This window comes from Schistocerca americana, chromosome 11 (assembly GCF_021461395.2).
Source record: "Schistocerca americana isolate TAMUIC-IGC-003095 chromosome 11, iqSchAmer2.1, whole genome shotgun sequence".
Taxonomy (NCBI): domain Eukaryota; kingdom Metazoa; phylum Arthropoda; class Insecta; order Orthoptera; family Acrididae; genus Schistocerca; species Schistocerca americana.
The window spans coordinates 58,828,426-58,855,264 of record NC_060129.1 but is presented as its reverse complement, the minus strand read 5'-3'; the positions used below and the strand labels follow the sequence as shown (position 1 = coordinate 58,855,264).

General features: G+C 39.8%; 1 protein-coding gene across 9 annotated transcripts in view; it reads left to right on the top strand.

The window, feature by feature from the left end:
* Positions 1–26,839, top strand: part of LOC124553885 (zinc finger protein 708-like) — a 201,556-nt gene that overhangs the window by 91,879 nt on the left and 82,838 nt on the right. For 8 of the 9 annotated variants that reach the window (XM_047127894.1, XM_047127893.1, XM_047127889.1 and 5 more), the window contains one exon: positions 5,556–5,615. In XM_047127894.1, coding sequence (XP_046983850.1) covers positions 5,556–5,615 — 60 coding nt within the window. Of the gene's footprint in view, positions 1–5,555; positions 5,616–5,801; positions 5,887–26,839 lie in introns of those variants that run through there. The other variant, XM_047127895.1, reaches the window with a different exon arrangement.

Genomic DNA, 26,839 nt, shown 5'->3' with positions numbered 1-26,839 from the left:
GTCATGGGTGCCTAAAATTCACATTTTTATAAGCGTAAATTCTTTTAGTGTACATAAGTTGACATAGACCCTGCCCTAATAAGAATACATACTGCTCTCTTGTATTTTCAGACAGGGACTAGGCGTGCTGCTTTAGGGAAACATTGAATATACAGGATGTTACAAAAAGATGCGGCCAAACTTTCAGGAAACATTCCTCACACACAAATAAAGATGTTATGTGGAGATGTGTCCAGAAACGCTTAATTTCCATGTTAGAGCTCATTTTGGTTTCGTCAGTATGTACTGTACTTCCTCGATTCACCGCCAGTTGGCCCAATCGAAGGAAGGTAATGTTGACTTCGGTGCTTGTGTTGACATGCGACCCATTGCTCTACAGTACTAGCATCAAGCACATCAGTACGTAGCATCAACAGGTTAGTGTTCATCACGAACGTGGTTTTGCCGTCAGTGCAATGTTTACAAATGCGGAGTTGGCAGATGCCCATTTGATGTATGGATTAGCACGGGGCAATAGCCGTGGCACGGTACGTTTGTAGTGAGACAGATTTCCTGAATGAAGGTGTCCTGACAGGAAGACGTTTGAAGCAATTGATTGGTGTCTTAGGGAGCACGTAACATTCCAGCCTATGACTCGCGTCTGGGGAAGACCTAGAACGACGAGGACACCTGCAGTGGACGAGGCAATTCTTCGTGCAGTTGACAATAACCCACATCACTGTATGGAGAGTGCTACGGAAGAACCAGTTGTTTCTGTACCATGTACACCGTGTGCAGGCACTATCAGCAGCTGATTGGCCTCCACGGATACACTTCTGTGAATGGCTCATCCAACAATGTGTCAATCCTCATTTCAGTGGAAATGTTCTCTTTACGGATGAGGCTTCATTCCAACGTGATCAAATTGTAAATTTTTCACAATTAACATGAGTGGGCTGACGAGAATCCGCACGCAATTGTGCAATCACGTCATCAACAGAGATTTTCTGTGAACGTTTGGGCAGGCATTGTTGGTGATGTCTTGATTGGGCCCCATGTTCTTCCACCTACGCTCGATAGAGCATGTTATCGTGATTTCATACGGGATACTCTACCTGTGCTGCTAGAACATGTGCCTTTACAAGTACGACACAACATGTGGTTCATGCACGATGAAGCTCCTGCACATTTCAGTTCAAGTGTTTGTACGCTTCTCAACAACAGATTCGGTGACTGATGGATTGGTAGAGGCGGACCAATTCCATGGCCTCCACGCTCTCCTGACCTCAACCCTCTTGACTTTCATTTATGGGGGCATTTGAAAGCTCTTGTCTGCGCAACCCCGGAACCAAATGTAGAGACTCTTCGTGCTCGTATTGTGGGCGGCTGTGATACAATACGCCATTCTCCAGGGCTGCACCAATGCATCAGGGATTGCATGCGACGGAGGGTGGGTGCATGTATCCTCACTAAAGGAGGAAATTTTGAACATTTCCTGTAACAAAATGTTTGAAATCATGCTGGTATGTTCTGTTGCTGTGTGTTTCCATTCCATGATTAATGTGATTTGAAGAGAAGTAATAAAATGAGCTCTAACATGGAAAGTAAGCATTTCCGGACACATGTCCACATAACATATTTTCTTTCTTTGTGTGTGAGGAATGTTTCCTGAAAGTTTGGCTGTACCTTTTTGTAACACCCTGTATTTTGTTTTTAATTATATAGTTCAGGATCAACTTACACAAATATTATAACCAGCGTTGACTTACGATCAAGCAAGTGTGACCATACCTTCCCTAGGCCTTGAATTGAATTGACTTAGTTGCTTAAACATAGTCCTACACTTTCATTTGTACTGCACATTTAGGTGCTTCTTGACTTATTTCTTGTTATCTAATAATATCCAAATGTGAAAGGAGCAATAAAGCCTAAGGACTGACGAGGAGTTTGTAGCACAGCATTTAGTCCCTTAGACAGAAGGGCACACAATACAGTCTTATTATATTAATTTTCACTCGTTATTCATCATGGTCTGCTAGTATGTTAACAATGAGTTTTTTCAGACTGAGCTGCGTCTACGAAAATCTTACGAATTTGGGAGCACACACATTGGAAAATTTACTATTTGAATCAATTTGTAACAGTAGAAATATGTTTCCAACTCATTATTTTCCCAGTTTAACATCGCTATCAGCAGACATGATGAAGTCAGAAGAGCTGGCCTGGGTAGTGCTGCAGAGCAGTGCAGAAACCTGGCGTGGAAGTCACATGTAGCATATGGTATGGGTAGATCCACTGACAGGGGTGTTTGCCTATGGGCAGCTGTAAGCCGAATAGGCCAGTGCTTACACTGAGTTCAACTGTTGTTCACATTGCCTTGCACATCATGCTGAGTGGTGGTTGGTGATCAGCTGACAGCCTCCCATGCCAGCTGCATGCTGAGTTATCTCTAGGATGGTTCAGACTTTTCATTTCCTGTAGACTGTTTTATGGCAAGTTTTCATTTCCTCACACATGGTATGTTCCCCAGTCATTGTTGAGCCCATTTGAGCCTGTTAAATGTTCACACCTATAGTGTAATGCAGTAGTGTTGCCACTCCGGTACAAATACTAAAATGGTGACGGAACGTTCTTATGTATTTGATGCCCCTATTTTTTGTTTCCCTTTTCCCCAGGGTTAATTTTGGGCCACCATGGACCCAGCATGTGTGCAATACTGGTAGGAATACAAAAGAAGCAGCAAAGAATGACATCACTAATGAACCAGAATGTAGAGTTGCTTCAAGAGCTTGCTCCACCAGCAGCAAACTACACCAATGGTACAGGTTTTTTTCTGTACCCACAAAGCCCATGGTGTTGTTTGTTGGTTTTGGTCTTCACCACAAGTGCCCTGGGCAGTAATATGTGGCCTTTATTGCCGATTTTCAAGGTCTATTGCTTAAGTGTAGTTTTGTGTGTCCCAGATGTGCTGTCTCTTATACTGATTTGCTGATTTGGGTTGTGATTGTCTACTTAGTGCATGATTCTGAAATTCAGACTAGGGCATTAACTTTGCCCAAAGTTTCTTTAGACAGCATCGCCCAGATAATGGACTCATTTTGGATGATGATGGTGGCGAGGATGTCATTTCTGATAATTGGTGGGAGTGCAGTTAGGTGTGTGTGGTAAATGCGACCCCTGGTGCCCTGCAGATGTCCTGGCCTGCAATTACTAGTGACATCAAATGTCACATGTGGACTTGTGGGGCTTGTGCACAGAACCAGGCTGCATCAGCTACTGCGCCACTTTCTTTCTTGTCCAAACCAGAGCACCCTTGGGACAGGGGGCACGTCACTTGCGTGTGTTTGGTTTTGGACAATAGTGTGATTGTTGATGATCATTGCATTGTCCAATTTCCTGCACATAGCCGAGCTGTCCTACACAATTTAGATTGCCACTGTTCAGGCATTATTGATTATTTTTGCCATTGAGAGTTTCCACAGGACCCTGGTATCCAATAATAGTAGGAAATTTGTGTTGCAGGAGTTTGAGGTCTTTTGTGTCTGCAGTGGGATTCAGTATCTCACTACCACACCATTTCACCTGACATCTAACTCAGACATGTAGTGCTCTGTGCGTACATTTAAGTTCCACATGAAGCAGTTGGTGTATTTCTTTTTCCACAACAATGCATTGTCAAGCTTTCTGGCTACATACCGGGTGACATCAGACAACAGATGCAATCTGGCAGAATGTTTGCATGGGCACACGCCATGGGGCTTCTGTAATTGTTGCACCCAGAGTATCATGCTGTGTTTTTTTCTTAGGGCTGCTGTTTGGCTCCAGTTCTTCAGCCAGTGGCAGGGGTGGCTGCTGGGTATTGTGCTGGGGCACAAAAATTGGCAGTTGTTTGTGATGGATGCCAGTTGGGACAGCAGACCTGTCATGCAATCAGTTGTGCCTGCACCCTGTCGTGACTTCACCACCAGTCTTCTGGTCGTCTAGGTGACAAGATTGGTCATGAGATTGTTTGATGTGTGGACTCCCACTGGCAGCAGTGTGCTTTCCCATTGTCCCCCCTCCACACCATCTGCTGTTCTCCCATTGCCTACAGCCTTGGGCCTAGTGAAGTATGCACCTGCATCTTCTAATGTGGAGCCCATGGATTTTGATCCACTCCTCCTCCTCCTCCTCCTCCTCCTCCCCCGCACCCCCCCTCTGCTTCCACCTGTGCCTCCACCTCACTTATCTTTCCCCCACTGCTGCTGGTGGACCCCTGTTGGCTCCTCAACTCCATGCCTTTCTGCTGTAATCAGTGTTGTTTGCATTGCCTGTTTTATGAGCTCAGTCCAATGCTGGGTTCTCTCGTTCTGCACTAGACATAGTGGTCAAAGCCTGGCTATTGTCAGTCTTACTTGCCTTTCTTGGGAGGAGGGTTTAGTATTCCCACTAGTGGATGTTGTGATAGAGGCAGATGCCCTTGCCTGGATAACACTTCGTACTAGCGTGTAAGCCACCATGGAGGACACATGCAGTGGAGGGTATGGGCAGGTCCATAGACGGAGATGTTAATTTGTGGACAGCTGTAAGCCAAGTGGGGCAGTACTTACACTGAGTTCATCTACCATGGACCTTGCCTTTCACATTATGTTGAATGTTGTTCCTTAGTGCTAAGCCAACGGGTGCCCATGCCAGATGCATGCTGAGTTATCCCCATGCTTGTCTCTGTAATGATTTATTTCTGTTTTCTGTAGATTGACTCACATGATGATTTTTTGTTTCCTCTCATGGGGTTCTTTTCCCCGGTAATTATCAAGGCATTGTTTGCCCATGTAGTGCCCACACCAATAGTGTATTGTAGCAGTGTTGTAACGCCAGTGAAGCTACTAAGCCCAATTTGAATGTTTTAAGAAATCTATGTTGAACTTTTGTGATGAGTTGCTCAACAGTGAATTTAGATTCCTCATTAAGAATTGAAATATCCCAGTTGGGATCCATGGATTTTCAACATTTATAAAGGAAATACTTTTGATTAGCATCCAAGAAATACATGGGTTTGTGTTATAATCTGTATCAAAAATTGGTTGTTTCAATACTTCACCTAATATTTAGCAATACCTGTTTTCATAATGTATGAATAAAGAAATGATTCTAGCTCACAGCTAAGTACAGTAAATTCTTATTGTGTCGATAGCATAACCAACTAAAATTTGTCTATGGAATATAATTGAAAAGAATGATGACATTAGCAGGACTTTTTGAGTGGCTGATATTAAGTTACATAATGTGTGTATCTTGTTTGTAGATGTTACTTACTGTTAAACACTTTGCAATACTATCACAATATGTTCTTGTGCGACCATAATTATATGGGTAGCTTTGTCTCTACAATAATTTGAAATTTGTTTTCAATCATTCATTAGTGTTAAAAAATCTTGATTTCCCATGTATAATGATGACAATACATAACATTTTAAATAAAACCAACAGCGAGATTGCATGTTTTTTCTTTGACTAAGGATATAGTACCAAAAACTAGGGTTCTAAACACAACAGTGTATTTTAATTTTCGTATTAATGCTCTTCAATTTGTGCAGGGTTTGGAATTTGATGACTGTCTTCATGAATGTGACCCATTGGGTATGACAGATGAGGAGGTAAGCCATACTTCTTTAATGTAAAGATGTTATCGTACTTTTATTCTGACTTCAAGCTGCCATATAGTTATTTACTTAGTAAATAAAATTACATTTGAGTGGAAAAATGTGGATGATGTATTGGCTACTATCTAAGATGGTTTGAAACCATGGAAATTTGAAATAGTCTTTTTGTTGCATCTGCAGACTCAGCTGATAGAGAACCAAAAAATCAACGTGTGCTGTGAAATGACATTTATTTATGACTGTAAATAAATAACTATATAAACATTCTTTGAATATCAGTCAGAATTTTAATTTATGTTTGCCATCCCATTGAGTTTATCAAGGTAATTCGAGATTTTGACTGAGAATGTATATTCATGTGGCAGGATTCAGAAGTGGCTGTTTTTAAGCATGATAATGAGATCCAAAGTAATATGTTTACTGAATTGGGAGACTATTTGTGGGGCTGCCTCAGATGTACACATGCATCCACGTGTTTGATAATGTTTTAAAATGTGTGAAAATGCTATAACTTCTAAGAACTCTGTTTTGATAAATGATGAGGTCAGCTTCTATTCTTTGTTGCACTCCCCATATGTTACAGCTGAGGGGGACTTGTATATTTTTACAGTCCAGCTATATATTAATTAGAAGGAACATTAAAAGTATTGTGTTATGTATGACATGCTATGAAAATAAAGCTCTTGGACATGTACAGTGCAGAGTACTGACCTTGATTTAAAAACAAAGATCTTAATTCAATCTCTTAAGTAGTAGACAGATAAGAAAATAGGAGTAAATAATACATCAGGTAGTAATATAATTGAAAGGGGGGGGGGGGGGGGGGAGAGAAATAGGGAGCAAAAAACCACTCTGAGTGCACTGTAGAAAAAAAAAAGTATTTAAAAATATAGGAAAATTGATCCTGCTTCCACAAGGGGAAACCTTGACTGAATGAAACATGCTTTTCAGATACATTTTTGTTGTTTCCTGTGCTGGTTAGTTTTATTTCATTACAGAAAAATTGAAGAGACACTACAGTTCAACAGCAGAAAATTGTTATTGAAAGATGATACTGACGTGCTGTTGTTCAAGGAACTTCCACTTGATTTCAGACACTTTATACTCACAATAGTTCAGTTAGTTGTAATAATTGTTAATCCAAATATAAACTAAGGAGTTGCTTCAGCTATATTTGCCTTCTGGTACAACCATCAGTGATGATTGAGGCAAGGATGTCTCCAAACACAATATCAGTACATCTCACTGATGGTGATGGAGTATTTTGTTTGCATTACTGCAAGTTCCAGCCAGGAGAAAACTCCCTCTTCCACTGCATTGATGATCAGGAGCAGTAGTCACTTAATGCCAACACTTTAAGGTAAAGCTCACTTGTTCTCTGCGTTGTGTGTGCTATGAGGGTGTAATTATGGGCTTGTCAAGTAAAGAAAACATCCTGTATTTCTGATCACACATTTTGTATGTGTTACAAATATTTTTTGATCTTTCTAATGATAATTGCTGACAGTTTTGCTGATATTCTCTGTATTCTTAAATTTGCTAACAGCAGATATTTCTACACAGAAATCTCTATGTGGAACATCTTAGATTTTGCAAAGGACTTAAAAAAATTAAAGCCTCTAGGAACCGGTTCTCAGCCTTGCAGTATCCTTAACGTCTTTGCATTTTATGTGATGTAATGCCAGAAATATCCTATCACATATTTCTCATGGTGGAACCTGAAATTCTGTTATTAAATTTGACTTGTTTTGCCATGGATGTTAATGTTTTCCTTGATAAGCAGCCTATTAGTTCTTACAATCTCAATAATTTTAGTGAATTTTTGTTCTCAATTTAATTTCTTCAAGAACAACATGGCAGCTGCGAAAACTGAACTCCCATAGGGAACTAAAGTATTATTATTAGTATTGGTGTTGTTAAAAGAGAGAGAGAGAGAGAGAGAGAGAGAGAGAGAGAGAATGCCAATTACAGCTATTACATAGTCAGTGACTTTTACTTATCTTAAAATTGTATCTTGGATTTTTTGTGAAGATTAATGGTCACCATCTATTTTTCTCACAAAGTCAGTTCACACTTTTATAAACAGCCAAGAGCAGCAGCATGTTGACCCAATATGGAACATCAACTCTATGTCTTGCTGAACTGCAAATGCTGGATGGTGAATTCGCTGTTATGAGAGACTAATGTTCTTACCAAAATTTTCAAGGGTCGTAAGATGAAGGGGCGAGTAGTGGTAGTTGAATTTATCAATTGCTGGAGTGAAATTAATAGTGGATGCCCTTAACAAATGTCATAAGAACATTTCTACTCACTGTGGGAAACAGATAAAGGGTGTTGCACAAACTTTTCAAACCACCGTATTTGATTTCTCCAGAAGATATAACAGCAGCTCAGCAAGAGCAATAACATTAGAAGGCAGTCATATTGCTTATCCTCTTTATCCTTGCATCTTGTTTTCAATTTAGTTATCTAGTTGTTGTTTATTCGTGAGCAGAATATTTGACTGTTGAAGCAGCTTACGTAAAAACGTTTCTGAACAAATACACTACTGGCCGTTAAAATTGCTACACCAAGAAGAAATGCAGATGATGAATGGGTATTCATTGGACAAATATATTATACTAGAACTGTCGTGTGATTATATTTTCACGCAATTTGGGTGCATGGGTCCTGAGAAATCAGTACCCAGAACAACCACCTCTGACCATAATAATGGCCTTGATATGCCTGGGCATTGAGTCAAACAGAGCTTGGATGGCGTGTGCAGGTACAGCTGCCCATGCAGCTTCAACATGATACCACAGTAGTGACTGGCGTATTCTGATAAGCCAGTTGTTCGGCTACCATTGACCAAACGTTTTCAATTGGTGAGAGACTGGGAGAATGTGCTGGCCAGGGAAGCAGTCTAACATTCTTTGTATGCAGAAAGGCCCATACAGGACCTGCAACATGCGGTCGTGCATTATCCTGCTGAAATGTAGGGTGTCGCAGGGATCGAATGAAGGGTAGAGCCACGGGTCATACCACATCTGAAATATAACATCCACTGTTCAAAGTGGCGTCAGTGCGAACAAGAGGTGACCGAGACATGTAACCAATGGCACCCCATACCATCATGCTGTGTGATACACCAGTATGGCGATGACCAGTATGGCGATGACGAATATACGCTTCCAATGTGTGTTCACCGTGATGTTGCCAAACACGAATGCGACTATCATGATGCTGTAAACCTGGATTCATTCGAAAAATGATGTTTTGCCATTCATGCACCCAGGTTCGTTGTTGAGTACACCATCGCAGGCACTCCTGTCTGTGATGCAGCGTCAAGGGTAACCACAGTCAAGGTCTCCGAGCTGATAGTCCATGCTGCTGCAAACGTCATCGAACTGTTCGTGCAGATGGTTTTTGTCTTGCAATTGTGCCCATCTGTTGACTCAGTGATTGAGACGTGGCTGCATGATCCATTACAGCCATCCGGATAAGATGCCTGTCATCTAGACTGCTAGTGATACGAGGCCATTGGGATCCACCACAGCGTTCCGTATTACCCTCCTGAACCCACTGGTTCCATGTTCTGCTAACAGTCTCTGGATCTCGACCAACGAGAGCAGCAATGTCATGATATGATAAATTGCGTTCGCGATAGGCTACAATACAACCTTGATCAAAGTTGGAAATGTGATGGTAGGCATTTCTCCTCCTTACACGAGGCCTCACAAGAATGTTTCACCAGGCAACGCCTGTTAACTGCTGTTTGTGTATGTGAAATCGGTTGGAAACTTTCCTCATGTCTCCATGTTGTAGGTGTCGCCACCCACGCCAGCCTTGTGTGAATGCTCTGAAAAGCTAATCATTTGCATATCACAACATATTCTTCCTGTTAGTTTAATTTCGTGTCTGTAGCACATCATCTTCGTGCTGTAGCAATTTTAATGGCCAGTAGTGCATTTATCATATTATTTATGCCAGTGCAGGGTGTTAGTTTGTCCCTATCCATGGTGTCCCTTCCAAACTTCCAAAATTTTAGAATCTCAAGAAGAACTTCAGTAGATATGATAATGAAATGGTGTGATATGTTGGAGTATCTCAAAGAAGCTTTTTAATAATCATCAATACACCTCTACATGTTAACAATTGTTAACGTGAAGAACATGAACTTTGTTTTCATTTCTTGCCATGTTCTTCGTAACATGTCATGTGTCACTGTTTTAATCACATCAGTATCACATCTTAACATACAATATCATCCTTTTTGGTCACATACATGCGGTCCTTCTCTAATCTAAGCAGGATAATTTTAAGGGAATGTTGGTGGCCAGGCAATGGGTTATCTGTATTCAGTCCAGCAACTGGGGAACTTCATATCCCTGAACTTCCAAACAAATAATGACCAACGTTACAGAGCTCCATCTTGTTGAAAGTCGATGTTGGTTTGCAAGTTTTGTATATAAACTGCTCAAACATATCCAGATATGCTGACACATTCACTATGTTTTTTGCCAAGCAGAACAATTCAGAAAACATTTTGTCAGGCATAATCAGATCCTCAGTGTAGGGCTGTTGCAAACATGTTCAATAGTAGTGTGCAGAAGTTCCAAGCCTCGTATCTGAACATCATGTTGATTAACCATTCCTGATACATGGAAGATTTCCTCATCTGAGAATAAACATATTTCTAGAAAGCTGCCATTCATGTCAATATGCTTCAGCATATCCATAGAAAATTATTGTCAGCATGGTTTGTGACTTGGTTACAGAATTTGCACTTTATAGTAATACAGATGGTGATGTATGTGTACTGCATGATGCAGTGTTGATCAGGGAACATCAAAATGCCTGTCGAATTTCTCTTTCCTGAGAAGTGCTTGTCTGATGTCCTCTGTTGCCTCTTCCAAAACACTATGATGTGCACCACCAGAATTTTCAGAACAGTTCCAGTTGCTAGAAACTTATGATCCCAGTTCTTAACTGTTTCGACACCAGGTGAATCACATCCATACAACCTAGGATAATTTCTTTGTACAATAACTGGATATTTTACTTCTACAAACCACACTACAGCTTGTGCTCGCTATAGGCATCATTTTCATTTCATGCAGTCGTGCTGGACTCCAAAGATAATAGTTGGCATGTGATGTGGAAAATTCTCTGAGATGCTTTAGCATATAGAGCAGTTTCATCCTCATATGTACTGTCGTTTTTTTCCTTTCCTTTAGCCTTTAAGATCTGGAAGATTCACTCTTGCAGAAATGATCAACTTCACATGCAACCTTCACAATGTGCCACAGACATTAAGCTAACAACAAAATAAAAATTAAAAAACACCAAAGCACAAAATCTACTACCATAAGAAGAGTATGTGTACGGTAAGAGGAGGTTATCTAATTTAAGTGAACAGTGTTACTGTACTTTCAATGGCAGATTTTGCCTACTTGACTTCGCCATTCTCTTCCATCAATGGGTGGGGTGAACAGAGGTGGCTCATAGTTGAAATTAGTGTGAGTGCTACTTCATAAAATCTTTAGCCTTTATTCTAAAATTGTGTAAAAGGAAACAATCATGTATACAAAGAAAATTTGTTCAGAAACTTGATAAAATCATAAAAGAATAAATTCATACAATTTTTACTTCTTAAATGTAAATTGCTACAGTTAAAGCTTGTTCTGTTGATTTTAAAGTGAAAGCCACTCTTCTTGTTTTAAATTGCCCAAACAGATAACATTTTTTGTTGTTTTCTGGGTGACAATGTATGAGTGGAACTCCCCATCACATCCCCCCTCAGATTTAATGGTAACAGAGCCTGTTAATAACTGAACATGTATCAAGCATGAAAACAGGAAGGAAAAAAAGCAAAATAGAAACAGTGAACAGTTCAAGCTCAAGAAGCAATAAGGAGCAGTGTAAAACAGCCAGGGCATTGTCGTTCAGTGATCATGGTGTTGGACTGCAAAGTTGACAAGCCATGTTCAAAACTCTGTGTGCCAATTTCTCTCTCTCTCTCTCTCTCTCTCTCTCTCTCTCTCTCTCTCTCTCTCTGTGTGTGTGTGTGTGTGTGTGTGTGTGTGTGTGTGTGTGTGTGTAGGTAGGTTTCCCTTGTGTGGAAATGGAAACTTAACTTCATTGAAAGCACTGCCAACACATTTACCCTTTCTGCATTCATAATGCATCTTAGAAAAGTTTTCATCCTTTCCATTGTTAAAAGCAGCATTCTGCCTCTTATTTAGTCATGGGAACTGCAACAGTCTAGGTAATTACATGATATAAGAGGCCGTCAAATGAAAATGAGACACATGGAAGAAAACTAAGTAAACCATTTATTATTTTAAAAGTAACTATCGTAACTACTAATACATTTATCCCACTGTGAGGCAAGACACTCAGTGCCTTCATGGTAAAATGTTTGCAGTTGCTTCTGGAACCATAATTGTGCCCAGGCGTGCACCTCTTCATCCGAAGAAGATTGCTTGCCACAGGTGTCATTCTTCAGGGTTTCAAGAATAAGGAAATCACCTTGGGAGGGATTGCAAGTGTGGAGGATGTGTAAGTGAGACCTGTTGAAACTTCTGCAGTGTGCTCAAAACAACAATGTGTGGCCAGGCCCGCATGTTATTGAGGTTTTTTCAGCTACACTGCTGAAGTTTCACTGGAAAGTCCATACTAATTCTTCATAGAGTCCTAATTTCTCCCCTTGCACTTTCCGTATTTATGAGTATAATCATTGTTCTGTAGGCCACAAAAATCTTCTTTCTGTGAAGGCATTGACCATCTTGCTTCACAGTAGGAAAAATGTATTAACATTTATGGTAACAACGTTTGAAATAATGAACAGCTTACTTCCTTTTTCTGTCTGTCTCATTTCTATTTGACTGCCCCTTACGGATTACTTGAGCAATATCATAGATATCAGACATGTAGTAGATTACTTTTAGTTCAGTTTCAGGCTTTTCTTTGTCAATAATGGTATGTGCTTCACTGGTCAGTACTATCTTCTCTGTAGGATGTCCATTCTTAAAACTAGTGAAGCATTTTCTTTGAATAATTTAGTATTAGAATATCTACAATTATATCAACACACATACAGTCCCACACTCCCTTAGCTTCTCCAGTGAGTGTCTTTGAAGGATTCTAGCAGGATTTTGGGGCTTTTTAGAGCAGTCCCGAAATTTTTTTTGTACTCGTTAACTTTAAATTTGCTAATGTCTTGTGATTATGTTTATTTGCAAATTATGTCAACATGAGACATGGTATGATGACATTGTTATCATTTAGGTGTTCTAAAATTCATGTTGCTGCTGCTGTGGCTTTATCTGCATTTGATGTTGGCCAATTTCAGTAAAGCAGCTTTTTAAGGGTTGTAAATTTTCATGCATTCTGTTTATGCTTTAGTATAGAAAATTATGTCTTACGATTAGATTAGATTAGTTTAGATCAGTTTTTGTTCCATAGAACCAAAAAATGAGATGATTCTCATGGATGTGGAACATGTAAGAAAGTTGTTGTTGCGGTCTTCAGTCCAGAGACTGGTTTGAAGCAGCTCTCCATGCTACTGTATCCTGTGCAAGCTTCTTCATCTCCCAGTACCTACTGCAACCTACAGCCTTCTGAATCTGCTGAGTGTATTCATATCTTGGTCTCCCTCTACGATTTTTACCCTCCACAGTGCCCTCCAATACGAAATTAGTGATCCCGTGATGCCTCAGAACATGTCCTACCAACCGGTTCCTTCTTCTTGCCAAGTTGTGCCACAAACTCCGCTTCTCCCCAATTCTATTGAATACCTCCTCATTGGTTATGTGATCTACCCATCTAATCTTCAGCATTCTTCTGTAGCACCACATTTCGAAAGCTTCTGTTCTCTTCTTGTCCAAACTATTTATCATCCATGTTTCACTTCCATACATGGCTAAACTCCATACAATCACTTTCCAAAACAACTTTCTGACAATTAAATCTATACTCAATGTTAACAAATTTCTATTCTTCAGAAACGCTTTCCTTGCCATTGCCAGTCTACATTTTATATCCTCTCTACTTCAACCATCATCAGTTACTTTGCTCCCCAAATAGCAGAAGTCCTTTAGTACTTTAAGTGTCTCATTTCCTCATCTAATTCCCGCATCATCAACCGACTTAATTTGACTACATTACATTATCCTCGTTTTGCTTTTGTTGATGTTCATCTTATATTCTCCTTTCAAGACACTGTCCATTCCATTCAACTGCTCTTCCAGGTCCTTTGTGGTCTGTGACAGAATCGGTGAACCTCAGAGTTTTTAGTTCTTCTCCATGGATTTTAATTCCTACTCCGAATTTTTATTTTGTTTCTTTTACTGCTTGCTCAATATACAGAGTGAATAACATCGCAGAGAAGCCACAACCCTGTCTCACTCCCTTCCCAGGCAATGCTTCTCTTTCATGCCCCTTGACACTTATAACTGCCGTCTAGTTTGTGTACAAATAGTAAATAGCTTTTCAGTCCCTGTATTTTACCCCTGCTACCTTCAGAATTTGGAAGAGAATATTCCAGTCAACGTTGTTAAAAACTTTCTCTAAGTCCACAAATGCTAGAAACATAGGTTTGCCTTTCCTTAATCTATCTTCTAAGAGAAGTTGTGGGGTCAGTATTGCCTCACGTGTTCCAATAATTCTACGAAATCCAAACTGATCTTCTCTGAGGTCGGCTTCTACCAGCTTTTCCATTCGTCTGTAAAGAATTTGCGTTAGTATTTTGCAGCTGTGACGTATTTAACTTATAGTTCGGTAATTTTCACATCTGTCAACACCTGCTTTCTTTGGCATTGGAATTACTATATTCTTCTTGAAGTCTGAGGGTATTTCGCCAGTCTCATACATCTTGCTCCCCAGATGGTAGAGTTTTGTCAGGGCTGGCTCTCCCAAGGCTATCAGTAGCTGTAATGGAATGTTGTCTACTCTTGAGGTTTTGCTGTGACTTAGGTCTTTCAGTGCTCTCTCAAACTCTTCATGCAGTATCATATCTCCCATTTCATCTTCATCTACATCCTCTTCCATTTCCATAATATTGTCCTCAAGTGCATTGCCCTTGTATAGACCCTCTATATACTCGTTCCACCTTTGTGCTTTCCCTTCATTGCTTACGACTGGGTTTCCATCTGTGCTCTTGATATTCATGCAGATGGTTCTCTTTTCTCCCAAGGTCTCATCAATTTTCGTGTAGGCAGTATCTATCTTACCCCTATATGCCTCTACATCCTTACACTTGTCCTCTAGCCATCCCTGCTTAGCCATTTTTCACTTCCTGTCAATCTCATTTTTGAGACGTTTGTATTCCTTTTTGCCTGCTTCATTTACTGCATTATTATATTATCATCTTTCATCAATTAAATTCAGTACATCTTCTGTTAACCAAGGTGGTACAGACAAGCAGTTGTGTGAATTACTCTTGAACACATTATCTGAAAACTGTCTTGAGCAGCTAAATCAACAGCCAACGCGTAATGGAAATAGTTTAGATCTGGTAGCCACAAACAGACCAGACCTCATCGACTGTGTCAGTGTTGAGACAGGGATTAGTGATCATGATGTTGTCATTACGACTATGGTTGTGAAAGTTAAAAAGTCTGTCAAGAAGGCTAGGAGAGTATTCTTACTAGAAAGAGCAGATAAGCAGTGGTTAGCACCCCACTTAATAAATAAATCGACTTCATTTACGTCTGGTACAATGGACATGGAAGAATTGTGGTCAAATTTTAAACACATTGTAAATCACGCATTGGACAAGTATGTGCCGAAAAAGTGGGTTATGGAGAGAAAAGACCCAGCGTGGCTTAACATCGCAATTTGGAGAATGCTCAGGAAGCAAAGACAGTTGCACTCGCGGTACAAGAAAGATCGGGAGAATGAGGACAGGCAATAGTTTGTAGAGATTAGTACTGCTGTAAAAAGAGCGATGCGTGAAGCATACACCCACTACCACCGTCATACCTTAGCAAAAGATCTTGCAGAAAACTCCAGGAAATTCTGTTCTTACGTAAAATCGGTAAGCGGGTTGAAGGCTTCCATCCAGTCACACACTGATCAGTCTGGCCTGGGAATGGAAGACTGCAAAACGAAAGCCGAAATTTTAAATTTAGCATTTGAGAATTCTTTCACGCAGGAGGATCGTACAAACATACCGCCGTTTGAGTCTCGTACAGATTCCCATATGGAGGACATAGTGATAGACATCACTGGGGTTGTGAAGCAGGTGAATGGGTTAAAAATAAATAAATCGCCGGGGCCTGATAGGATTCCAATTCGGTTTTACAGAGAGTACTGTACTGCATTGGCTCCTTACTTAGCTTGCATTTATCGTGAATGTTTTGCCCAACGTAAAGTCCCGAGGGCCTGGAAACAAGCGCAGGTGACACCTGTATATAAGAAGGGTAGAAGGACTGATCCTCAAAATTACAGACCAATATCCTAACATCGGTTTGGTGCAGGATTCTCGAACATATTCTCAGTTCGAATATAATGAATTTCCTTGAGACAGAGAAGTTGCTGTCCATGCATCAGCACAGCTTTAGAAAGCATCGCTCCTGCAAAACGCAACTCGCCCTTTTTTCACATGATATTTTGCAAACCATGGATGAAGGGTATCAGAGGGATGCCATATTCCTTGACTTCCAGAAAGCGATAGACTCGGTGCCCCACTGCAGACTCCTAAGTTAGGTTTGAGCATATGGGATTGGTTCCTAAATATGTGAGTGGCCTGAAGACTTCGTAAGTAATAGAACCCAGTACGTTTTCCTCGACTGTGAGTGTTCATCAGAGGTGAGGGTACCATCTCGAGTGCCCCAGGGAAGTGTGGTAGGTCTGCTGTTGTTTTCTATCTACATAAATGATCTTTCGCATAGGGTGGATAGCAATGTGCATCTGTTTGCTGATGATGCTGTGGTGTACGGGAAGGTGTCATCGTTGAGTGACTGTAGGAGGATACAAGATGACTTGGGCAGGATTGGTGATAGGTGTAAAGAGTGGCAGCTAATTCTAAATATAGATAAATGTAAATTGACGCAAATGAATAGGAAAAAGAATCCCGTAATGTTTGAATACTCCATTAGTAGTGTAGCGCTTGACACAATCACGTCGATTAAGTATTTGGGCATAACATTGCAGAGCAATATGAAGTGGGGCAAGCATGTAAAGGCAGTTGTGGGGAAGGCAGATAGTCATCTTCGGTTCATTGGTAGAATTTTGGGAAGATGTGGTTCATCTGTAAAGGAGACTGCTTATAAAACACTAATACGACCTACTCTCGAGTATTGCTAGAGTGTTTGGGATCCCTATCAGGTCGGATTGAGGGAGGACATAGAAGCAATTCAGAGGCGGGCTGCTAGATTTGTTACTGGTAGGTTTGATCATCACGCGAGTGTTATGGAGATGCTTCACGAACTTGGATGGGAGTCTCTAGAGGAAAGGAGGCGTTCTTTTCGTGAATCGCTACTGAGGAAATTTAGAGAACCAGCATTTGAGGCTGACTGCAATACAATTTTACTGCCGCCAACTTATATTTTGTGGAAAGACCACAAAGATAAGAGAGATTAGGGCTCGTACAGAGGCATATAGGCAGTCATTTTTGCCTCATTCTGTTTGGGAGTGGAACAGTGAGAGAAGATGATAGTTGTGGTACGAGGTACCCTCCGCCACGCACCGTATGGTGGATTGCGGAGTATGTATGTAGATGTAGATTTCTACTAGCCCTCGTCTTTTTACCCACTTGATCCTCTGCTGCCTTCACTACTTCATCCCTCAAAGCTACCCATTCTTCTACACTGTTTCTTTCCCCCATTCCTGTCAATCGTTCCCTTACGCTCTCCTTGAAACTCTGTAAACTTTGTGGTTTAGTCGGTTCATCCAGGTCCCATCTCCTTAAATTCCCAACTTTTTGCAGTTTCTTCAGTTGTAATCTACAGTCATAACCTATAGATTGCGGTCAGAGTCCACATCTGCCCCTGGAAATGTCTTACATTTTAAAACCTGGTTCCTAAATCTCTACCTTACAATTATATAATCTGTCTGAAACATTCCAGTATCTCCAGGCCTCTTCCATCTATTCAACCTTCTTTCATGATTCTTGAACAAAGTGTTAGCTATGAGTAAGTTATGCTCCGTGCAAAATTCTACCAGGTGGCTTCCTCTTTCATTTCTTACCCCCAATCCATGTTCACCTGCTACATTTCCTTCTCTTCCTTTTCCTACTATCATATTCCAGTCACCCATGACTATTAAATTTTTGTCTCCCTTCACTATCCGAATAATTTCTTTTATCTCATCATTCCTTTCATCAATCTCTTCGTCATCTGCAGAGATAGTTGGCATTTAAACTTGTACTACTGTGGTAGGCATGGCCTTCATGTCTATCTTGGCCACAATAATGTGTTCACTATGCTGTTTGTAGTAGCTTACCTGCACTCCAATTTTTTTATTCATTATTAAACCTACTCCAGCATTACCCCTATTTGATTTTGTATTTATAACCATGTTTTCACGTGACCAGACATCTTGTTCCTCCTGCCACCGAACTTCACTAATTCCCACTATATCTGACTTTAACCTATCCATTTCCATTTTTAAATTTTCTAACCTACCTGCCCGAGGTAGGGATTTGTCATTCCACACTCCGATCCGTAGAATGCCAGTTTTCTTTCTCCTGATAATGACATCCTCTTGAGTAGTCCCCGCCCAGAGATCTGAACGGGGAACTATAATTACCTCTGAAATATTTTACCCAAGAGGATGCCATCATCATTTAGCCATACAGTAAAGGTGCATGCCCTCGGGAAAAATTATGGCTGTAGTTTCCCCTTACTTTCAGCCGTTCGCAGTACCAGCACAACAAAGGTGTTTTGGTTAGTGTTACACGACCAGATCAGTCAATCATCCAGACTGCTGCCCCTGCAACTAGTGAAAAGGCTGCTGGACCCTCATCAGGAACCACACGTTTGTCTGGCCTCCCAACAGATACCCCTTCGTTGTGGTTGCACCTACAGTACAGCTATCCGTATCACTGAGGCCTGCAAGCCTCCCCACCAACAGAAGGTCCACAGTTCATTTGGGGGGGGGGGGGGGGTCAGAAAGTATAACATAAAAAACATAAATCATTTAAATATAATGCTCTCTACCTTGATCATTTGTCAGGAGATCGTCAAAATAGGCAAATACATTACAGTAAACTGGAACTGTTAATATTTACAGAATTATTACACTGTAGGACTGAAGGATTGTTATTTACTTTCAATAAATTTATCATACACAAAATATCTAATGTGCTGTCAAAACTGAAATTCAACAGACATTTTTACTAAAGCTGGTCTAGCAGTCTCTGTTAAAATATTCATCTGTAGAGTAGAAAGAGTTGCCTCTCAAAAAATCTTTCAAGCTCTGTTTAAACTGTGCTTCATCTGCAACCAAGTTTTTAATGGTTGCTGACAATTTATTGAAAATGTGTGTTCCTGAATATTAGGCCCCTTTTTTACCAAGGTAAGTGATTTTAGGTCTTTATGTAGCTTGTTCTTAGTTCTAGTGTTGATAGTATCTGTTGAGCTGTTGGTTGGAAATAGAGATATATTATGTGCAACAAATTTCATTAAGGAATAAATATACTGAAACGCAGTGGTTAGAATACAAAGTTTCTTGAACAGGTTTGTATATGATGATCTTGAATTTACATCGAAAATGATTCTTAAAAGTAATCAAAGTATGCATTTTTTTATATTTATATCTCCTATGTCTGACATCATTCTCATTGCAAATACAGACTCTTTTTAGGCACTTAAGCAATTCTGTGGTATGCCCTTCCCAACAGAGTCTATTATAGAGTTGTAACCTCAGAAATTTAATGATGTCAACCTCTCCAATCTGCATATTTTCATATGTTAAAGACGTGCTGCACGGAAATCTCGCACAGGTTCTGAACTGCATATAGAGGGTCTTACCAAAGTTTAAAGACAGTTAATTAGCTTTAAACCATTTATTAATGTCAGTGATAATTTGCTTAGCAACTATTTCTAAATCTGTACTTGACTTGCTACTTACTTCAATGTTTGTATCATCTGCAAACAAAACAAACTTGGCATGTGTAAATGTAACAGATGAGAGATCATTAATGTTCACAAGAAAAAGCAATGGACCCAAGATGGAACCCTAAGGAACACCACATGTGATTAATTAAGAGTCAGATGAAAACTGACTGCTTACTGCAGAGGTATTTTACAATGACACTCTTTGTTTCCTGTTAGTTAAATAGGGCTCGCACCGTTTTGCAGCACTGGCAGTGACACTATATTAGTCTAATTTACTTGAGAGAATGCTATAGTTCACATGGGCAAAGGTTTTTGAAAAGTCACACAAAAGGCCAGGAGCCTCTAATTTATTGTCTAATGAATAAAGAACATTCTCACTGTAAGTGTAAATAGCTTTTTCTGTGTTGGAATTATTAAGAAACCCAAACTGTGACTTGGACAATATATTAGTTGCAGTCAGGTGCCTAAGGAGACAGTTCAACACAACCTTTTGAAATATTTTTGAGAAAGTTGTCAAAAGTGAAGTTTGGATGGTATCCTTTTATGCCCCTTCTTGTAAAGAGGCTTAACTTTGGCATATTTTAGCCAGTCTGGAAATGTTCTGCTGAAAAGAGATTGATTTCACAGATAACTTAAAGATAGAACTCAACTCACATGAGCACTCTTTGATTAACTTTGCTGATATGTTATCATATCCACTAGAGTACTTACGTTTTAAGTATTTTATGATGGATGCTACATCTTTGGGGGTCTTGAGTGTCATTTCCATTTTACTGACGTTATTTTTAAAGACTGGTCTCAGATACTCCATTGCACTGCTCACCGAACCTGATAACTACCAAGCTGTCAGTAACAGAAATGAAGTATCTTCACTATATTTTATACAGTTTTCATTTTGTTGCCCAATATAATTATGATTTTTTATAGTAAAACTGCTTCAATTTCTGGATTACTTGCTTCAATATTTTACGGTAACTACTAGTCATTTATTCCGTTCAGAAATTTCCATTACTGTTTATGATTCATATTTTGAAGTTCCACCTTGCAGAAGATGGGTGTGGAATGCTTACATTCACTTGCTTTTTGAGAAATATCACTCATTGTAGTGGCATTGAGCAGAATGTTGGAACAGGGAGAACATAAAATAAAAATATTTTTATATTTTGTGTAATACTTAATGCATTTCTCATTATTAAATTAAGTTGATGTACATAACAGTGAATCAAATGTTGATTACTGTTAACTGCTGTTATTTTTACTTTAACTCCTGCTTTTTTCCTTTCAAGAAATCAGTACTTCAGGATATCTGAGTTGAGCTATCAGTTTGTCAATTTCATTGAAGAATTATGCCTAGGTCTGAACTATATTGTGATATGTTTTTGGCATTTTGTTTTGTAAAAAGAATCCCCCCAAAAAGCTCAAATTTTTGTGCATTCAATACATACCACAGAACAAGGACCTTAAGAGTGTGTTCCAAAATATTTATCATCATCCGTGACAGCTATGAAGCAGACTTTTCGAATTTCTGCCCTTGTCTCCTCATGGGATATGGTATTTCTTGAGGTGATCAGGTTATTCATTCGAAATGGTGTTAAAACAATGTAGAAGACTGCATTGGTCTCTTAGTGTCTTCAAATTTGAATCTAATTTAGATGCAAAATTTACAAATCCTCCAAATACCCCATGTTTACTAAATCATCTACATCTACATTGATATTCTGCAAACCACCATACGGTGCATGGCAGCAGGTACCCTGTACAACTACTAGTCATTCCCTTTCCTGTTCCACTTGCGAATGGAGTGAGGGGAAAAAGGACACTCTATATATCTCCGTGTGAGCCCCAGTTTCTCATACCATATCTCCATGGTCCTTAGGCACAATGTATGTTGGCAGCAGTAGAATCATTCAGCAGTCAGGTACAAATGCCAGTTCTCTAAATTTTCTCAATAATGTTTCTCAAAAGGAACATCACCCTCCTTCTAGGGATTCCCGTTTGAGTTTCCAAAGCACATCTGTAACACTTTTGCGGTGTTCTAACCTATCAGTAACAAATCTAGAGGCGCACCTCTGAAATACTTTGATGTCTTCCTTCAATCCGAACTCGTACATATCCCAAGCACTCAAGCAGTACTCAAGAATAGGTCACACCAGCATCCTATCTGCAGTTTCCTTTACAGGTGAACCACTCTTTCCTAAAATCTCCTAATAAACAGAAGTTGACCATTCGCCACTTTGCAATGTTGTGCCCAGATATTTAAATGAATTAACTGTGTCAAGCAAGACACTAGTAATGTGGTATCTAAAAATTACAGGTTTTATACTTCTACCCGCCCACATTAACTTAGACTTGTCCACATTTAGGGCTAGCTGTGATGCATCACATGAACTGCAAATTTTTGTGTATGTCTTCTTGCACCTCCCTACGGCCGCTCAGCGTCTCCCTACGGCCGCTCAGCGTCTCCCTACGGCCGCTCAGCGTCTCCCTATGGCCGCTCAGCTTTAACACTTTACTGTGAGCCATGGCATCATCAGCAAACAACTGTAGACTGCTGTCTACTCTGTCCACCAAATCAGTTATGTATATATCGAACAGCAGTAGTCTTGTCACACTTCCCTTGGACACTCCTGACAATATCCTTGTCTCTGATGAACACTTTCCATCAAGGGCAACATACTGGCTTCTATTATTTCAGAAGTTTTTGAGTCATTCACATACATGTGAACTCACTCCATATGCTCGTACCTCCATTAACAGCCTGCAGTGGGCACTGCATTAAATGCTTTCCAGAAATCTAGAAATATGGAATCTGCTTTTTGTGCCTCATCCATTGTTTGCAATATATCATATGGGAAAAGGGCAAGCTGAGTTCCGCATGAGTGAAAACCATTCTGGTTTGTGGAAATAAGCATCTGAGTCTCAAGAAATCTTGTTATATTCGAACTTAGAATATGTTCAAGGATTGTGCAGAAAACCTAAATTAGGGATATTGGTCTGAAATTTTATGGGTCCATTCTTTTACCCTTCGTATCTACTAGAGTCACATGTGCTTTTTCCCAGTCACTTGGGACTTTGTGCTGGATGACAGGTTCATGATAAGTGCATGCAAGTTAAGGGACCATTGCCATAGAGTACTCTTTGTAAAATCAAACTGGGCTTCCATCTCGACCTTGTGATTTATTTGCTTTCGAATCTTTCAGTAGTCCCTCTATGCCATGGAAGTGTATTACTGTGTCATCCATACAGGAGTCTGTCTGATTGTCAAATGATTGTAAGTTTGTATAATACTCCTGCGTGAACGATTTCTTGAAAGTGAAATTTAAAACTTTGCCTTTCGTTTTGCTATCTCCAACTGATAAGAGTGATCAATATGGGAATGAATGGAAGCCTTAGACCCACTTAGCAATTGTACACAAGACCAGAATTTTCACAGGTTCTCTGGCAAATATTTTGCTAACATGTGACAATGGTAGTAGTTATGCTATGCCATACATCTTTTCACAGATGCATGAATCTCTACTGACCTTTGCTTGTCATTATTTTTACATTCCCTTTTGAACTGAGAAAGCAATGTCCTATACTTCCTTAGCATCCTCCAAATTTTGTTATTAAACCATGTGGGTCTTTTCCATCCATTATCCAATTACTAGGCACAAAACTGTCCAGACCATGATTTACAATCTGCGTAAACTTTGTCCATAATTCCCGGACATCCACATTACAGGAACTAAGTGATGTCAATCACTGCCTAAGTGAGATGTTAACAAGTGCTCATCTGCTCTATCCAGCAGAAACAGTCTCCTAGCCTTCTTGACTGCTTTATTAACTGTCATAATCATAGTTGCTATAACAACATCACGATCACTAATCACCATTTCTATACTGACTTTGTTGACAAGATCTGGCCTGTTTGTAGCCACATGGTCTAAGATATTTCCACTGCACGCAAGCTGCTGAGCCAGCTGCTCAAGCCATGTAGGGATGTTTCAAAGTTTCTAAAAAAGAACATGCACTCTATTATTCTGGACAAAATTTCATGATTGTTTTTAACCTATTTGTTATGCTCATTGATTGAATGTCTGTATGCTACACTAATGCTTATGGTTCCTAAAAGTGATGGTGAAATTCCATTGTCTAACACTCTGAGACCTCATGATTTTCAGTTTATTCTTTCATATTGTTTATGTTTCTGCCACCATTCTGTCTGCATTATATCACCTCCAAACAGAAGACATTTTAAGCAAAATAATGTATGTTTTACTCCATAGCCACAAAGTCAACTTTTCCGTTAGGACCACTCAGAATTAAAGCTGTAAATATGTTTATTGCTGTTACTTGAGCCTGGCTGAATATCAGAATATTGTGTGTTGAATGGCCTCTTTTTGTAACTGTAGCTTTTTCATGCAGAGACAGCTGTGAGTATTTAATATATATAAGTTCACTTACAGTCACAGAATTCATTTCTTGTGAATGAAAGGCCAAGGTTGAAGGTTTCTGTAAAATAAAATAAAAAAACAAAAACATGAATCAAATAGCTGGAAGAAGGATAACAATGTGTGAGGGTGAGTCAGATATAAACAGTAATTTTTTATAGGTTTATGTAAGCTTCAGATAAATTCATATACACATACTAATTGTTCCAAATAATCTCCTGAACAGAAAACCCAATCTTCCCAGAAAGTAAGCACTTCATTCATACCATTTTTAAGATGAACGGCTATGATAGCAGCTAGTTGTGCACGAACACTTCTATATGACCATCATTATCAAATATGTCCTCTGACTGCTTCCTTTAAGGGCACAAACAAAGGAAAATTGAGGGTGGTACATCTGGACAGTAGGGAGGAAGTTCTAGTCTGGTCCAGAACAATTTTGGAATTTTTTGTGTAGTTTGGGCAGTTGTGTGGGCTCGGTCATTGTTACGAAGCACAATTATGTTCCAGATCAGAACTGCATTCTTGTTCTGACAGTATGCACATTTTGTTTGGTTGGAAGATGTCAGTATTGTGCAGTGTTTGCAGTATGGCATTGATGGAGAAAATCAATGAGAAACACTCCTTTAAAACCTTACCTACAGAGAGACGGTCTTTGGGTTTTGTGGGTGCAGATTTGCCCTTTTTGTGCCATTTTCTGTTGGTTTCTTTCTGTTCTGGGGTGTAATGGTACTTCCATGGTCAATAATCTGGTGCAAAAAATTTTCTTCGGTTTGGTCGCACTTCAGTAGCCATTTGCACACCTTGAGATGACGAAATTTGTGCCGTATTGTGAGAAAGTGAGACACCATTCTTGCACACACTTTCCAAAACGTTGTCACTAATTATCACCTGAGCACTAGTGTAGCCCATGCCAACCACTGGAGCAGTTTCAGAAACTGTTATCAAGTGGTTGTTGTCAATAAGCTGTCTAACCATGGGAATATTCTCCTCAGTCATTCTGGTCCTTGGGTGGTGATGGTGAGTTGCATTCTCAATTGTTTCTCATCCTCATAAAAACTATTTGTGCCATACATACACTTGAATGCGTTCAGGGTGTTGCCACTGAAGTGTGAAGCAAGTATCTTCAAAATTTTTCATAGTTTTCTGTCCTCTGTTGGAAGACTTGATTATAATGCATTTCACAACAAGTGACAGTAACTCCTACACAGACATTGCAATTCTGATTAAAGACTCAGTACAACAACATTATAGTTGTGAAGAACAGTCAAGGGAAATGAAAGCAACAATGAGCGGATATTGTGACACTCTCTATTTACAAGAAAACAAGTAAAACAAAACTTCTGTTTTATCTGATGCACCCTCGTAATTCTACATTCAAGGATGTGGTATTAGTTTTTAAACACAGCACACAGGGAGTAAAAATCTACCTTCCACCATCTCTCAGCCTTGCATGCAGCTTCCAGTGTATGTGCATGTGCTCAGCAGCCAAACACCACACCACTGTAACTGTGAAACACATAGTACAGTGCAAAGATATGTGTGTCTTTTCTGAAAACTGTGGGATGGCAACTGAATTCAAGCCTAATGGTGGTATATTATGCAAATATAAACAAAGAATTAGAGAGTAAAGAATCATCATGTTAGATGTTGTTGATAATATCAAGCTGAAATAGGTGGTGCTGAAGTTCTACATCGCCTCACGTGAGTCATCACTGAATCTGAAATATACTGTAGAATGTTTTAAAATGATGTAACCTCTATTGTGAATGTACTAAATGTGATTGCAATTACCCTAACGTAGCGCAAGCAAGACATTTACCAAGAATCTTAGAAAAATCTAGGCCTATGTAAAGTTACTAAGCAGGTCGAAGGTTTCTATTCAATCTCTCTGGTGTGCAAATGGGCACAAAAAAAGGAAAGCAGAAGTTTTAAATTTTTCATTAAAATCATGCAGGAGGATTGCAAAGATGTGCTGTCATCTGACTGCCACACAAACTCCCATCTGTAGGACATAAGAGTAGGTATTCTTGGTGTTGAAATGCAGCTGAATGAGTCAAAATCAAAATAAGTCATCAGATCCATTTGGAAACCAGTTTCAGAGAGTATACTTCAGCATTGGCCACAGGCTTAACTTGCTTGTATTGCAGATCTGTCACCCAGAAGAATGTGTCAAGTGACAGATCTGCAAGAGCACATGTGAGGCAAGTGATAAAAGAACAGAAGAGAGATTCCTGGAAGGAATTGGTGACTTCCAAAAATCAGTCCGCTTTCACTGCACAAGTTTGGGAATCAATAAGGTGGATCTTGTGCAAGGGCAGTATGTGTTGCCTTATGGCCTTGTTGAGAAATGGGATCTTGCTGGACGTGTGTAAAGACACTGCTCAAGTTTTAGCTGAACACATTTTTACAGTCACTGAGTCATCCAGACAAGTTTCTGCATTTCAGGGGTTCCGTAGGACTGTGGAGATGAGGAAGATCCATTTCTTCTTGCATAATGTAGGAGCAGGAATCAGCTCTTCCCACTGCCAGAGGCATTGCCCCATGACCTAATGATGTTCATTAAGGAATGCTCTGCCATCTGTGCCAAGGATAGATCCTCTCATTTCTGTCGGATCATGTTTGATGAACAGTACCCCATGGCATGGAAAGAGGCAATATTAATTCCATTGTGGATACCTGGCGATGATTGTAGCACCTCTAATGGTTACCAGGGTGTAGCCCATTTCAGTTGTGTGTG